The 15810-nt window shown below is 56.5% G+C and overlaps 1 protein-coding gene across 2 annotated transcripts in view; it reads left to right on the forward strand.

Annotated features, from left to right (window-relative positions):
- The window catches only part of CHCHD6 (coiled-coil-helix-coiled-coil-helix domain containing 6), a 125387-nt gene that overhangs the window by 71509 nt on the left and 38068 nt on the right, over positions 1 to 15810 (forward strand). Inside the window, exon 5 of one of the 2 annotated variants that reach the window (XM_012538938.3) lies at positions 9406 to 9489. The exons of the other annotated variant lie outside the window; for it this stretch is intronic. Coding sequence (XP_012394392.1) covers positions 9406 to 9489 — 84 coding nt within the window. The remainder of the gene's footprint in view (positions 1 to 9405; positions 9490 to 15810) is intronic. 2 annotated transcript variants of the gene reach the window in all.

Genomic DNA, 15810 nt, shown 5'->3' on the forward strand with positions numbered 1-15810 from the left:
GCCCGGATTCAGGGGACGGTGACTGTCGGGGCCCGATCCAGTGCCCGCCCCGACGAGTCATCCCCAGCACACCTGCCCCACGTAGAAGTAGGACGGCACACCCCTGCCCACACACCCCACGGCGAGAGTTTACGGGGGGCTGGAGAGTCCAAGAAGAAAGAGCATGTGGGCAGGGCCTGGAGAGTCGGCCAGGCTGGCAGGCAGGACGCAGAAAGAGGCGTTCTGGCACACAACAGTAGGGCAAGAGCAGAGCCGTGGAAAGCCTGGCGCCCGTGAAGGGGGCGCGCTTACAGGTGGTCGAGTCGAGGTCACAGAAGAGTGGTCCTTCAGTGCCGCCTCCCCGTCGTCCACGACGTGGCCAGGCAGAGGCTGTGGGCGGGGCTGCAGGGTCTGAGCAGACTTCGGGTTGGCCCCGAACCATCGTGTGTCTCGAAGGCCATCAGGGTGGCCGCCGCCGTCCCCCGTAGCCTGGCCTCTGGGCTGTGCCACGGAGGCCCCATGCCAGCGCTGGGGTGGCTCTTCCAAGTTCTCGTGTCCTTGTGGTCTCAGCCCAGGTCGTGGGAGCCGCGGGGCTGGTGGGACAGTGCTGCACGGAGCCCGGATCCCTCTGGCGGGTTAGGAGCTTGGCCCGCCTGCCTGCTGACAGCCACGTGCTCAGGGTGTGACCAGGCCCCTGGCCACCCGTTCCTGGTGAGTCAGGGGCTGCTCCCCCCGACCCGTTCACCTCTGAGAACATCTTCAGTTCACATCAGGCCAGGAGGATGCTCTGGACACCTCGGCACTAGGTGGCCGGCTCTGCCCGGTGCACACGGGGCCCCTGCCCGTGGCCTGGTTCTGTGCGAGAGCCATGGCCCAGGCACCGTTGTGTTGAAGCCGTGTCTCTGAGCTCTGATACCTGCAGCCGTGTGGAGCGGCGAATGCGGCCCCCTCCCCCCGCCAATCTTTTCAGCCTGCAGATCTGAGCGCAGGCACTCCTCTGCCCAACCGGCTTATTTCAAGCGGCGTGTGGTTACCCTGCGCTGAAAGACAGCCCCTGCCTCGCTCCCAGGCGGGGGTTTATTCTCCATCATTACTTTCTAAAAGGTGTTCGGCTAGAAGATTGCCTATTATTTCCTCTGTGAGCCTCTCCTCACTGCCCTTGTGTGGCGACAGCTGACACAGCCACAGGGGATGCTCTGTGCGCCTACCCGCGAGTCACCATGCGCGACAAGAGGGAATCAGGACGTCTTCCTGGGCAGCAGCCTTCCGGTTTGGCTTTTATGAACTGGGTTTAAAAAATAAATGTCAGATCGTATCGGTCTCCTGCTTAGAGCTCTTGGGTGCCCCCTTCCTTTCAGCACAGCTGACCTCTCTCCTCTCCCCGGACCTGAGCGCAGCAGCCTGTTCCCCCGGGAAGCCTTCGCGTTTGTGTCGCCTCCTCAGAGGCCTGAGTGGTCACCACCCCCCTCTCTGGCTGCCCCTGTCCTCACAGCCCTTCCCCACATCCGTCCGGCATCCTAGCCGCTCATCAGCATGTCCTCAGCCTGCCATCCCCCTGGTGTGTGCCTCGCTCCGGGAGGGCTCCGGACACACGAGCCGCCGGGACGCTGTGGTGGCTGATAGTCTGAACAGGCAGAGACTGGGAAGCAGCGGGGCCTTGGTGTGGCGAGAAGCAAGGCCAGAGAGGGTCGTGCAGTGCCGGGGAGGGGAGGGCACCTGCAGACGGGCCCAGCGCTTGGCTCTGGGAAGGAGGACGCACGGCCCCGGGCAGAACTGCTGTCCACGCTGGGTTCATGACCTGTTTTCCAGTTTCTCGTAGGGAAGTCCAGATGTTTTTCTGTAAAAATCCCAGTTTGGTAAACGCTGGTGACCAATTCAATTGAAAACCAAACCAAACCAACACCACCCAGTAGACCAGAGGAGGACCAGGCAGTTCATGGCCAGGAGCGGGCCTCTCCTTCCTTCCCTCCCTCCCTAGCATCTTTCATCCTCTCAGCAGTGACCCTCGCTGACTTCACAGCTTCAGTCCCGTCCTCCGTGCCGCGTGGAGAGGTCAGGACTGTGACCCAGTGGCCCCCGCTGGGTGGCCTTCCCGGAGGAGGCTGGGCAGTCCCGGGCTTTCCCCAGCAGGAGCCCCATGTGGCCTGTCGCTCTGCCCCGCCCCCTAGGCAGCCACCGTAAGCGGAGTCGTGCACGTGGTTACATTTAGTTTTCTGACCTTTCCCCTCCCAGGACGGAGCCCTCCTAGAAACCTCGGGGATGGGAGCACCTTCCAGGACGGTTTGCGTGGAGACCCACATGTGCTGGGACTCTGTCCCTCTGGGGACAGCTAAAGTCTTTGACTTCAGCATCTCAGCTCTGCGTGACCTCACTGTGTGGCTCTGGGTGACTGCATCACTCTGTGCCTCGGTTTTCTTGCCTTTTAAGTGGGTTTAATGGTTCCCTCCTCACCGGATGGTTGGGTGAGTTGAAGGGGCACTTGAGTCATTGTTTATAAACCGTTGCTACGTGGTCACTGCTGTTCTTACTGACTCGGCCCTGTCGTTCAGGAGTCGTCTCTGATCGCTGTTTCTGCTACAATCGAGGTGGTACCTTCCGCCCAGCACCTGGGTGCTGCTGAGGGGAAGCGAGGGTGCAGAGCGCGGGGCCGATGGACCAGACGCGGTGGACGCGCAGGGACGCGGCGGCCTCGCCTTTTCCTGGTCATGTTCTCTTCTTACTCTGCTGCCTTGGAACCCACCTGCCCTGTGAGCCCTCCCTGTTTAGTTGTTCTGTCAGTATCTTGAGAGACGTTAAATTCTCTGACTATGTTTGTGGATCTATTTATGTTCTTCTTTAATCTGTCCAATTTGTTCTGTGTATTTGGGATTTTTGTTACCAGGCGCATACACGTTTATAATTGTTATCTCTTCTTGACTAATTGTCTCTTTTATGATTGTGAGCTGCCCTTCTTTATATCTGGTAATATTTTTTTGTCTTGAATTCTCCTTTATCTGATATTAATATAGCTATACCAGCTTTCTCATACAGCAAGTGCACTGCATACAAATGAGTTCTGTTCCGAGAGCACATTCCTAAGTCCAATTTGTTCATAAGTCCAACAAAGTTAGCCTTAGTTAGTTAGGTACCCAACTAACACAGTCGGCTACATAATAATGTACTGTAATAGGTTTATAATACTTTTCACACAAATAATACATAAAAAAACACAAAAAGTAAAGAAAACATTTTTAATCTTGCAGTACCTTGAAAAGTACAGCAGTGCAGTACAACAGGTGGCACACAGGGGCTGGCATCAAGTGAACAGGCAAGAAAAGTTACTGACTGGAGGAGGGAGAGGAGGTGGAAGATGGTAGAGCTGAAGGATTGCTGGCAATAGGAGACAGAGGGCGAGCTGCAATTTCACTCACGCCTGACGCTGATGGAACGCACGTTCGCATCTTTGAAAGTTCGCAACTTGAAGGATCATGTGTAGGGGACTTACTGTGCTTGGTGTGCACGATACACCTTTTCCCATTTTTTAAAACCTGTTTGTATTATTTTTTATCAATAACATATAGGTGGGGTTTTGCCTTTGCATTGGTGTGTATGGTAAGCAGAATAACGGCCCCCCAGAGACGTCCACCTCCCAACCCCCAGGACCTGTGAATGTACTCTCTTGCATGGTAAACAGGGCTCTTCAGATGTCACTAAGTTAAGAATATGTGGTGGGGAGACTATCCTGTATAATCCAAGGATGCCCGGTGTGATCTCAAGTGTCAGGGAGATTAGGAGAAAGGGAAATCAGGGAATGACCAGGGAAAGAAGGAGACAGGAGGGTCAGAGAAGGAGACGTGATGACAGTAGCAGAGGTCCGGGCGACGTGGGGCCGTGAGCCGAGAAATGCAGGCGACCCCTAGACGCTGGGAAGGGCGAGGAAACGGGTTCTTCTCCAGAGCTTCCAGAAGGACACAGCCCTGCTGACCCCACGCCTGTAGCCAAAGAAGACCCATTCGAGACTTCTGATCTCTAGAACTGTAAGAGAATAAATGTGTAGTATTTTAAGCCACTACGTTTCTGGTAAGTTCTCACAACAGCAAGAGGGAACTAATACAGGGGTAAGTCTGTTTCTATTCAATGTTATTGTTGGTGTGAGCGCATTTAAATTGACCGTTTGTTATTTGTTTGTTCCGTCTGTTCTTTGTTCCTCTGTTGCTGCTTTCTTGTAGATGTTTTTTGAGGGAGAGGGTGGAGACGAATCAGTACATTTTAGCATTTCGTTTTATCTCCTCTACTGACTCTTTACTTGTGCTTTCTTTGGTTACATTTTTAGTAGTTATTCTGGAAATTACTTTTCAAAAAATCTGTGCTCAAGAAGGATTCTGTTACTTCAGGAATTATTTAGGAACTTCACAAAAGCACCCTGCTTGGGAGTTTTCCGAGCTTCTCAGATCTATTTGTGGTCTTTAATTAATTTTGGAATATTCTTGGCCTTTATCTCTTCCCTTTTTTTGCCCCATCTTTCTCTTTTCCTACTAAGACTTCAGTTAAAGGTATGCTCTGTCGTTTAATATTGTCCTGTAGGTCTCGGGGGCCCTGTTTCATTCTATTTTTCATGCTTCGTCTGCTTGGGTTTCAATGTGAGTAATCTCTAATCATTTGTTTCCAGGTGCATTGCCTCTTTCCTCTGCTCTGTCCCGTTTGCTAAGGAGCCCACGATTCCTTGCGTCTTTGTTTGGTTCTGTTCTAGTTCGGGTGGTGTCAGTGAAGGTGGAGGAGGGGCCTCTGAAGACCCTCTTCCATAAAAGCAATGAAAACGGACAGAGCCTATTTTTTCAGAACTGAAAGTTAACCAAAGACCGTGGCCATCCAGGGGCATTTGTTCAGGAAGAATGGGTGAATCTCAGTAAGGAGCGTGAGGTTTGTGGCGTTTCAAATTGTCCTTATTCCCATCCTCCTTTCCCCAACCTAAGCAGTAACCTTGAAAGCCAGCAGACACAATCTTGGTAAAGCCCAGCAGCCTGGCAACCAGGGCACGGGGTGGAAAAGGATTGGAGTCCTTCAAAGCCCCGTTCCCACAGGTCGTCCTTCTTCCTGTCTAGGGGTTCCCTGGAGGACCCCACTCGCAAGGCTGACTTCATTTCACATGACTCGTGACTCAGGGATGCCCTGGGGTCGTTTGCCGTAAACCATCAGAGGCCATTGTTGAACGCGTGGAGGACAGTTGGGTGCAGACAGTGGGGGAACCCAAGCGCTAGGCAAGCAGAGCTACAGAAGAGAGGAACGTGGGAGGCTTTGAAAACTCCGGCGTTTCGCTGGGAAGCTGGAGGCCACATTCTGGCTAGGGCTGTGCACGGGGAGATCTCCGGACACCCACACTGAGACGCGTCGCAGCCAGACTGTCAGAGGCCACAGTCAAAGAGAGAATCTTGAAACCAGCAGGAGAAGCCACTCATCACATGCAAGGGACTCTGTGAGACTAGCGGCTGGCGTCTCCTCAGGAGTAATGTAGGAAGTCTCCACGACTTCCCATGCGGTGCCCACCCTTTCCTGCTAGAGTCTCCGCCGTGTTAACCCTGGTGACTTTGAAGTCCCTCTGGGCTAACTCCGGGCCTTTGTTGCATCTGGCTCTATTGAGTATTTCCTCTCTATGGTACATCTTTATTTTCTTGCGTGTGTGTGTGTGTGTGTGTGTGTGTGTGTGTTTAAATGTTTGATTGAATGCTGAGCCTTTTGGGTAAACAAAACAGAACAATGGGCACTGCAGTATATATTTGTGCCAGGGAGGGTTTTCCTTTGTTCTGTGAGACCCTTAGTGTGGGGACTGGGTCCCTTGTGAGTGGCGTACAGTTGGAGTTCCTTTTCCTTCCTTTTACCCAAAGTGCTAATCTTTTTCCTTTAAGGCTGAGGTTATTTGGTTCGTGGTCTATATTCATTATCTGTTGCTAAATAACAAGTTACGCATCTAGTGGTTTAAAGCGGTAACCACGTATGACCTCACGGTGTCCGCGGACACCTCACGCTGGACACCTCACGGGTCCTCGGGGCTGGGACTGGGCTTGGCTGGGCCTCTGCCCCTGGCTTCTCATGGCTGCGGTCCCGTCCCAAGGCCCTCGGGCCATTGGGCTGAGGCCCCTCAGCTCTGTGCCACAGGGGCATCTCCGGAGGGCAGCCCACAACACCAGGGAAGCTGGCTCCATGGGTGTGGACAAGCGGGTGGGCGCCAGACCGAAAGCACGACCTTTGCCCCTGGAACTGCCCCCTCTCGCTCCAGTCATAGCTGCTCATCAGGATTTGGGTGTCACTCCAGGGCCCGAGCCCGGGGACGTGGGATCCCGGGGGACCATCTCAAAAGCTGTGATCCCTGATTACTTATACTGATTCCCGCAACCTTGCCTGGTCTTTTCTGTTCCATCCTCTCCTCCCCTCATTCTCCTCCGGCCCCGCCTCCTCCGCGTCCTCTCCTCCCCTCATTCTCCTCCGGCCCCGCCTCCTCCGCGTCCTCTCCTCCCCTCATTCTCCTTCGCCCCCGCCTCCTCCGCTCGGGCCTCCCCCTCCTCCCCCTGCCCTCCCTGTGCGTCCCCGTCCCCCGAGCAGCCACAAGGCAGTTGGACTCCGGCCCGTGCTCTGCCCTCGAGTTTTCTGGCTCCTCTGTTGCTGTGCGTCCTTGTCCCCGTTGCAGGGCCAAATCTCTCTACTGCGTCCCCATTTCCTAATTTCCCCCTGACTGCCCTCAGCTTGGGGCTTGTCTCATGCATTTGATTCCTTGTTCCTTGAAGAAATTGACATTTATAATATTTACCTACTTGGGGGCTTGCCTGTTTCAGGTTCATTGCTTCTTTTTAAATCAGAAGTTCATTTATCTTTTTGAGCACCTTAAACTTACATGTTTAAAATCCTTTATCAATTGGAAATTTGAACACTGGCTGAATATTTGATGGTGTTAAGGAATTCATTTTTTTTGGTATGCAATGCTACTGGTTCTGATTAGGAAAATAAAAGTCTCTATCTTTTAGAGAAATATATTGAAGTACGTGCAGATGAAATGACCTGCTGTAAGGAATCTGGGGGGAGGGAGGGGTGGGCGCTGTAGGTGAAACAGAATTCCCGTTAATCATTTTTTAATATTTCCTTTTTTTTAAAGTTAATTAATTAATTAACTTTATTTTTGGCTACATCGGGTCTTAGTTGCAGTGTTACAGGATCTTCGTTGTGGCATGTGGGATCTTTCACTGTGGTGCGTGGACTTCTCTCTCTAGCTGTGGTGCACAGGCTCAGTAGTTGCAGCGTGCAGGCTTAGTTGCCCTGTGGCACGTGGGACCTTAGTTCCCCAACCAGGGATCGAACCCATGTCCCCTGCATTAGAAGGCGGATTCTTAACTGCTGGACCACCAGGGAAGTCCCTAGTTTATCATTTTGAAGCTTAGTGATGGCTATCTGGGTTTTTTTAAATTTTATTATAAACTTATATTTATTTTACATTATTTAATATATATTTTAATATTATAATATCCATGTTTATTTAGTATTATTTTAGTACAGGAATACAATTTTGCATAATAAAGTTTTAAAAAGCCGTGGCATAACGTCCCATCGTGTGAATTTTGTCTGGAGCGAATTCGCATCAGCTGCTGGTTTGACGGGCAGCCTTTCTAAGCTTACGCTTGCTCGCCGTATTTGGTTTGCAGGCTTGTTTTGAGCACAAGTTTTGGTTTTGGTCTTGTTGGCTTTGTTTCTCTCCTATTTCCTTGTCTGCCTGCCGAGCATTTTCGTGGCAGCCTACAGCTGCCCCAAGTGCCAGCCAGTCCCCGCGCCACCCAGCTGTGGCCTGGGGTTCACGGCGCTGGAGCTGTGGCCTCTGGGCTGAACCCAGCTTCCGGCAGATTGAGAACCACGGCCCGACATGGGGTCCTCAGGATTCTCAGGTTGGCTTCTTATCCTGGGGGAGCCCTGGGCTCCGGGGGCGAAGCTGGCCCCACGCCCGCCTCTGCCCAAGGCTGTGGCTTTGGCCTCACCTGCCTCTGTGCCCGTCTGTTCTGTTGGACGTTTGCATCTTGTTATCTGCCTTGTGTTTGGAGCAGGGCAGGTGCATCGAGCGTGCTCATCTGACAGTTCCCTTCACTTCCCCCTTCAAAGACTGTGACCCGAGAGCGGGCATGCATAATGGTGACATTTTACCTTTGTGTTGGAGACAGTGTGCTTTATGCAGTGTTTTTCCCCAGAAGGCCGACTGGGAAATGTCTTAGGGAGGACGACGGTCGCTACCCTGCAAGCTGTCCGTCTGTGGTTCCCCAGCCCGTGTCCATCTGCAGTTGTCCTATTTTTATGTCTCTTCTGCTGGGATCTAAGCTCCATGAGGACAGGAGCTCCCCCTCACCCCCAGTGCCCCAGCCCCCTTACAGGCGTGTGTGTCACGTGGCAACACCCGCTAACGTCTGGCTCTGACCTGAGGGCCACCTGTCTGCTGTGTGCCAGGCAAGGGCCGGATGGTGGCCGCTCTGCAGAGTGGGTACCTCCGTCCGCCAAACCTGCGTCACCGGCACGGCCTCTGGTCCAGGCGCCAACACCGGGCGTTTGCGTTGCACGCACTTTCTACAGCTCCTGCGCCAGGCCAGCCCTCGTTTTTCTCAGGCAGAGGCAGGCCAGGGGCCCTGACTCAGGGAGGTTCCAAGGGCTCCGGGGACATGGGCCTCCCCGTCAGGAGGACGTGAATTCCTGCTTCGTCTGATGCAGCATCATTGTGCGTGGGCCTAACGTGACCCTGGCTTTGCCGTTGGGGTTTCCTTTGACCCCTGCACAGCCCGTGGGGGGAGTCATTCCAGGTTTATGTGTTACACATGCGTGGGCTGGCGCTTGGGGTCAGGGACTTGTTGAAGGACCCCCGGCTGGTTGAGGGTGGGGAGGGGGCTGGCCCGGGTAGCCTGCTGTGACCGTGTGGGGGTCCTCGGCCGTGTGCTCCCGTCAGGAGGCCGAGGGGCAGCTGTCCCACGAGGCCTAGGATTCTGGGTTCCAAGGCTGCTCACCTTTCAGCTCCCTGGCCCTTTGAGACAGGTGGTCTGCTCAGCAGAAGGAGGACATCTGGGCGTGCCTGCCGCTCAGAGCTCAGGCAGTGAGTCGGCGGCGCGTGTGCTATGGGGACGGCGCAGTGCTTCTGGCCTGCGCGCCTTGAGGCTGCACAGCTTCCGTCCAGGCCCTTCTCTGCCCAGGCTCCACCCCAGCTCCGCTCGTGGCTTTGAGCTTCGGGGCCGTCACCTAAGCCGCCCTGTTTCTGCGTTGTGATGGGGCCCTAGTCATCCTGCCTGCCTTTGGAGACCGTGGGGCGTGTGTGCACACGCTTGCCCTGGTCAGTGCTGCACGGTTCCCCCTTAATGGCGGTAGCGACGTGGCACTGCGTGGGCTTCCATTCGTAGGTCGCCAATGGCTGACTGGACTCTGCTCTCCTTGCAGGCCAGGGAGCTGGAGAGCCGAGAGGCGGAGCTGAGACGCCGCGACGCCTTATACAAGGAGCAGCTCGGGCGCCTGGAGAAGCAGGTGAGCGGTCCGGCGGGAGGGCGGCCGGGCCCCGAGCTCCGGGCGGGCTCAGGAAACTGACCCCGTGCGCTGGGAAGAGGTAGTGATAGTGCGACCGTCGCAGTACCAATACACGAGCGCCGTTACTGATTTTCTCCTGGGGGTCAGGGATCAGAGGGCCCGTCTCAACTTTTCTGAAGATGAGCCTTTGAAACGAACGAGTTTCAGAGGCACATCATCTGCCCGTTTTCAAATCTGCAACAACGAAAATTCATTTGGTGACTTTGTAACTTGCTTCCTGTTTGTTGATCATGAAGGAGTTTTCAAAGAGACCCTGAAAACGTGGGAGGCGATGGTTGGCAGGTTAACACTGGCTCTCCCTATGCCTGAGACCGTGGCCAAGCCACCGAGTGCCTGCTGTCCCCGCGGGTCCCGGAGTCCCTTGTCTCGGTTTGGAGCTTTGAGGTTGGCGGTGTCTTGCAGGCTTGATGGCAGCCTGCCGTGGGGACAGAAGGGGGTCACCCGTTGGTGTCTGGGGGATGCCAGGCGTGTGAGGCGTGCAGCCCGGAGGGTGACTCTCCTCTGGTTGTCCGCCTTACGGCCCGTGCTCTGCTTCTTTCCCACCGCCCTCCCGCTCGTCCTGGGCCAGGCCCAGACTCCTCACATAGGCAGATGGGCCCCTTCTTTTAAGTGAGGTTTGCCTGCGTGCTTGTGAGCATTACTGAAAGCTTCCAGGAGAGGTGTGCAGAGGCTGAAACGCTAGCATTTTGCAAAACAGGAGCTGGGTCCCTGGAGGGAGGTGGGGCGGAGGGGGAGAGAGGCTGGGCCGGCCCAGTGGGCCTTCTCCGGGGACAGATCTGCTCCTGTAATTGCTGGGACCACAGAGAATCTTCTCCAGCTGCCGTTGCTATTGTATTTTTATATAAATTCTGCCTCCGTTTTTGAATGCTCAGACTTTGACATTTTCAGCTTCTGCACCTTCCAATCATCAAGCTCCTTTTTCTTTTTTTTTGGTTTCCTTTTACGCTTGGAAATTGATGGTGGAAAGCTGTTCGGGGCAGACTTGGAACAGCGGCTGGATCATCCTTGACCCCTCAGCAGCTGGGAGCCAGTCGGGGTGGGGAAGGTCGGGGTGGGAGGCGCAGAGGCCCGTTGCCCGGAGGACGCCGTCTGGACCCAGCCGTGTGATCGGCGTCGACGGGCAGGAGAGCCCGCGGAGTCCAGACCCGTGTTCAGGGGCGGGGACTTCGTGACCCTTCTGTGCCCGTGACGGTTATTCCTGAGTGAGGGGAGCTTTTTTGATTGGGCGCCTGTGCCTCGTGATCTTTCTGAGCTGTTGTTCCCGGTGCCCAGGTCGCCAGGCTGGAGCGAGGAGGGTTTTCCTTTTCCCGCGGAGAGAGGTGAGCTACCGCGTTCACAGCGGCCTTGCCAGGGTCTTGGCCCAGGAAGCAAAGCTGGCGTGATGTCCGTTCAGGCGGCAGGCAGAGGGCGGCGTGCACTGACGGCGGGTGTCTGGACACCAGCTCCGCCGTCCTCTCCGTGTTCTCTCCCCTGCAGGCTGCAGGCTGCGCTCCAGCAGCAGCGGGTGTGTCTGAGGCAGTCTCATCTCCAGGGATGGCCTCTTCTCCAGGCCTCGCTGGGCCCAGGGCCAGGCGGGTGGGGCGGGCATCTCTGGGGTCCAGCAGAGCTCAGCCCGGGTTCTGCGTCAGCAGCACAGCAGCCTGGGCCTTGGAGCAAGTTGTCTGAATTCCGGAGCCTCCGTTTCCTTGTCTTTGAAATGGGACTTTCAAACCCAAGCTGCCAGCCGTCTGGGGGATGTGCGGTTGTTTGCGTAAAGCAGCCCCCGGAGCGCCTGGAGGACCCACCCGTTCATCCCGCGTTAGTGTGGCTGTGTTCAGCGCCGGGCAGTGGTGCTTCCTGCCACACGGAGCCCACAGTCCAGGGTGGGAGGGGAGGGGATGCTGAGGGCTAGGGCCCCAGACGAGGGACGCCTGAGACCGTCCTGTGACCCGTGGGCCTGCCAGCTCCGTCAGTATAGTCTTACTTTTCCAGACTCAGCAGCTGCAAGTGGAGAGGGCACTTTGGGGTGTAGTTTCAAAGAGTGAGGCAGGGAGAAAGGGAGGACCCTGGATTCCGGGCTCCCTCGCCTAGAGGTTCCCCCAGTCCCTGCCGTCCCAGCCCCTGCCTGTGAGCAGGTGGTGCTTCTCCTGGCTTCCGGGTTTTCTGCCTGGGCTTTGCTTTTCCTAAGGAGCGGCCATGCCGTGACCCTGCCACGCCTGCAGCCTTCTCAGTGCGGCACGAAGCAGCCCCGCCTGGAGTCCCTGAGCCTCTCCAGGAAAACAGGGAAGTCCACTTCACAAGACAAGGTGGCTGCTGGTCAGGGCTGCAGGAAGAGGGCCCAGCCTCACGCTTTGGGGAAACGAGTTACAGCCCAAGGCGACCCTGTCACACACTCAGTGGAGTGGCCACCGTGGGGAGGATGGGTACCAAGGATGGTGGTTCAGCCTGTGCTCCCAGGGGGCCGCCTGGCCAGGCCACCTTGGGAAGCTGTCACCCAGGGACCCTGGAGCTGAGCACAGCTATGCCCTGAGGCCTGGCCTTTCTTAGCAAGAATGGGCTGCTTATACCTGGGCTTGTGGGACTACTGCCTCCGATAAGGCGAGACAGGAGGACCCTTGATCCAATCCGATTCTTTTCACGTGTAGGAAAGTGGCCCTAAGGCAGCTCAGTGGTTTGAGATTCAACTGGTACAGCGGTGAGTGCTGTGCTCTTAGACCTAGAAGGACCTGGGCCCTGTCCCTGGCACTTACGACAGAAGTGGAGAAGTGGGTCAGCCTGCCTTGTGTTCCATCTGTGGCCACCCTGGTTGCCTGCGCTTCTGTTTCTAAGGACTCAGAGGTTAGAATCCCGTCGGGGGTGTGACTGGCCAGCAACCTTAGGTTTCCCCAAATCCACCTTTTCTCCCTTTGCTAAAGTGCACATGGTCTTGTCTGGTATCTTCCCATTTTCTCTGAATTCTGAGTTGCCAGAGCAACAGGAGTCTCCGTCAGGGAATTCAGAGCTAGCGGGACTCGCCTGGGTGGGGACGTGAATTCATCTCGCATGCCGACGCTGCCTGCGGCCGACCCCAGGTATCCGTGCTGGGTTCACTCTTTTCCGTCCCCTGGGTGGAGGCTGGGAGTTCAGGGGCTCTTTCTCTCCGCCCTGTGCTGACTGCACACGTCCTCAGCAGCGCGGGCCTGTCTTCCTGGTCCCCGTCTCTCCTAATGAAATTTTAAAGCCCTGGCTTTGTGCTCAGCGTTTTCCAGCAGCTCAGCCCGCCGGGGTCTCAGCCCTCCTGGCCCTGCTCCCTGGCCCGGGCCATCCGTCCCATGGCCCCTGTGCCCTGTCGGGAGCACAGGGCAGAGGTCACCTTTGTGCCCTTCCTGGGAGATATGAGGATCGGTTGTGACTGTATCTCTCGGAAGAGTGTTTTTAGAGACCTTACCGCTGAAGCTGTCCTCCTGCCGTGGAGGTGTCTGGTGTCCTCGCCGGCCGCTGCAGTCGGTCCCCAGCCGCTGGCACTGCTCTCACCCTGGCTTTTCAGTGCCCGCGCACAGCTGCTACCTGTGCCCGGGGGGCAGGCACCTCCCAAGGCTTTGTCTGTCTCCTGCAGGCCCCGTGTGTGGACGTGGCCCTTCCTGCTGCGTCTCAGGGACCACGTGCAGCTTGCACGCGGCCCCACGGCCTCCTAAGTGGTGGACGTGGGATGTACGTCTGGGGCTGGCTGACTCCAGAATCCTGGTCCGGGCGCCCTGTTCACGCTGGGATTTATCTTTTTAACGGGCAGGCAGATATGCTCCAGAAAGGAAATGGCCACGTGGCCCTGCCTATTCTGCATCCAGACTGCGTCCTCCTGGACAGTCTGATGCCACGTCCTGCACTTGGAGGTGACTGTCCAAGGAGCTGTCCCCTCAAGGCAGCCTGTGGCGCTAAGTGCCCAGGTTGGTGTTACACCTGCTACAGTAGAGGGTCTGCCTGCACGTCGTCCTTCCCTCAGGGTCAGTGATGGCGGTCAGTGCAGTCGAGCTGGGGGGAGCCTTAGGAAGGAGCGTGGTCACTGAGTCAGGGGGAAGCGGTCGCAGAGCTGAGTGGCAGGGACGGTGCAGTGGCCGAGCGCATAGGATGGCCAGGCACGCGAGGCGGTGGCGGGTGTGAGGGCCACGCGAGGCCACCGCAGCGGCTCTGTGTGCAGGGCTTACGTCTCCACATGGGCCGTCTTCCTGTGAGCTCGCCCCCCAGCTGGGAAAGCCAAGGTCTTCTGGGCTCTTTCCTCTCCCTGTCTGTGTGTTTTCTACACTCCATCCATCCCCACACTTCCCCTCCTCTGCATCCACGTCTCTGTCATCTGTCACCCACGCGAGGGCACCGTCCCTGATGGTCTCCAGGCCTTAGTGACCGTCCCTCTGTCCCGTCCAGATTTCTCGTTGCCGTGTCTGCACCGTGCTTCCTCACCTGGCCCTGAACGTCACCTGGTCGGGCCCTGCACGCCCTTCAGATTCCACTCCACCATCTGCTGGCCCAGCTCAGCGTCCCCAGCCTCTGATGGGGGTCGGCCTCTTGCCCCAGCCTGAGCTCCAGGTCGGGAGGTGATTCTTACACATGCAGCAGCAAACCTGCAAATCCAGAGCAGAGAAAGCGGGGGAGGGAAGGGTCCTCTGTGGACACACGCCCAGCACAGGTCCTGGGGCTGTGGCCTGTGTGCCTACCCACCCGAAGCCAGCCCGCAGGTCCCTGCAGAGCGAAGGCCTTCCCACCTCCATCAGCGGCAACTCGGGCCCATCGGCAGACACGGAGGACGTGGGGCTGGGCAGGCGCAGCTCCCACTGCAGGGCAGCCAGGCCGGGGCCACCCCGGGCACTCGGAACCCGGGGATCACGTGGGAAGGTGTGGAATGTAAAGGTTCTGGGGCTCTTGGTGGCCTCTTACCTGGTGCCTTCTTAAATACACCACAGTCAGTTTGGAGGGGTCTTGGCGCTCTTAGGGTCTCACAATACCAGCCTCTAAACTCAAGCAGAGGGAGGTTAGGTTATTTACCCGAGTTAAATGGCTCAAGAAAGGACTTCATGTCTTACTTGAAATGCTTTGGGACATAAAGATTCCGGCCCATCACTGTCTCCGCGAGGGCTGTCCGTGTGGACCCCGTGGAGCCGGGTTCCTGCCATCGTCCCAGGAGGAACACAGGCCGTCCCATCTCTTGTTCAGAGGGTCACACTTGGCAAGTGTTGTGGACGTGCTCATGGCCTCTGTCGAGAATGCCAGGCGTCACTGAAACAAACAGACGACGTTGTGGCACCTGGTTGTTGGTTACCAGCTGGCAGCTTTGCCTAGAACAGCGGTACCTGCGGACACCTGCCCCGGGCGTCCCTGTGGCACCTGCTCCCACGGGCCACTTCCCTGTCGACGCCCAGGAACACATGTCATCTGGCTGAGAAGCCGATCGGAGGGCGCTGCCAGTGGTCCTGAGTGGAACCCCTTCCCATCAGGTTTCTGGTAACCCCTGGAGCCAGGAGCAGCGTTGCTGACCTTGTGGCTGGGGCGCTTGGGAGGGGCCTGGGGAGCTCTAGCGATACGAAGCAGCAGTAGGTGCTTGGGGGAGAGTTGGTGTGAAGCGTGAGTTTGGTGAGAAGCCGCTGAGCTGACCTGCCGGGACTGTGGGGCTCTGTGAGGCAGCGGGGCCCCCGCCAGATGACGTGCGGTCGCGAACGTTCCGTTTCATCAACAGCGTTGCCGACAACACCCCTCTGCCCTGAACACGTGACCTTGAGCACACAGGCGGCTCTGTCCAGGCTGCTCTTGATACTCTCCTGTGACTCCCCTTCCCCAGGGCGCCCGAGGGGAGGGGCTTCCTGCGGAACAGGATTCGCTTGGCAGAAATCGTCTCACTGCAAACTCCCATCAAGGCAGCGCCTTGTTTCTTTGAGATCGCCTCTCAGATGTGTTAATGAGGGAAGAAAGAATGAGAACTATGAGGAAAGTCTGGAGGAAAGTGGATCAGTAAGATGTGAAGAGGGAAAGTAGACAAATGACTCAACAGCTGGGGGAGCTGAGCAGAAAGGAGGGAGGGGGCTTACGTGGAATCAGAGAGGCATCTGAAGGGGCTTTGAAAGGGAAGCACAGAGATTCCGAAGACTTTAAGTTGCTGGGCTCTGAATGATTAACTGCTGACTGAGGTTCTGAGGCCAAAATCATGCCTCTATTGAAATGAGAAAAAAAGACAGAAGTGTACGAATCTCCTTAGTTTTCAAAATGAACCTCAAGAAGGATAAACCAGAAACTAACGAGATTTTTACCTACAGCTGG

Source organism: Orcinus orca, chromosome 10 (genome assembly GCF_937001465.1).
Source record: "Orcinus orca chromosome 10, mOrcOrc1.1, whole genome shotgun sequence".
NCBI lineage: Eukaryota > Metazoa > Chordata > Mammalia > Artiodactyla > Delphinidae > Orcinus > Orcinus orca.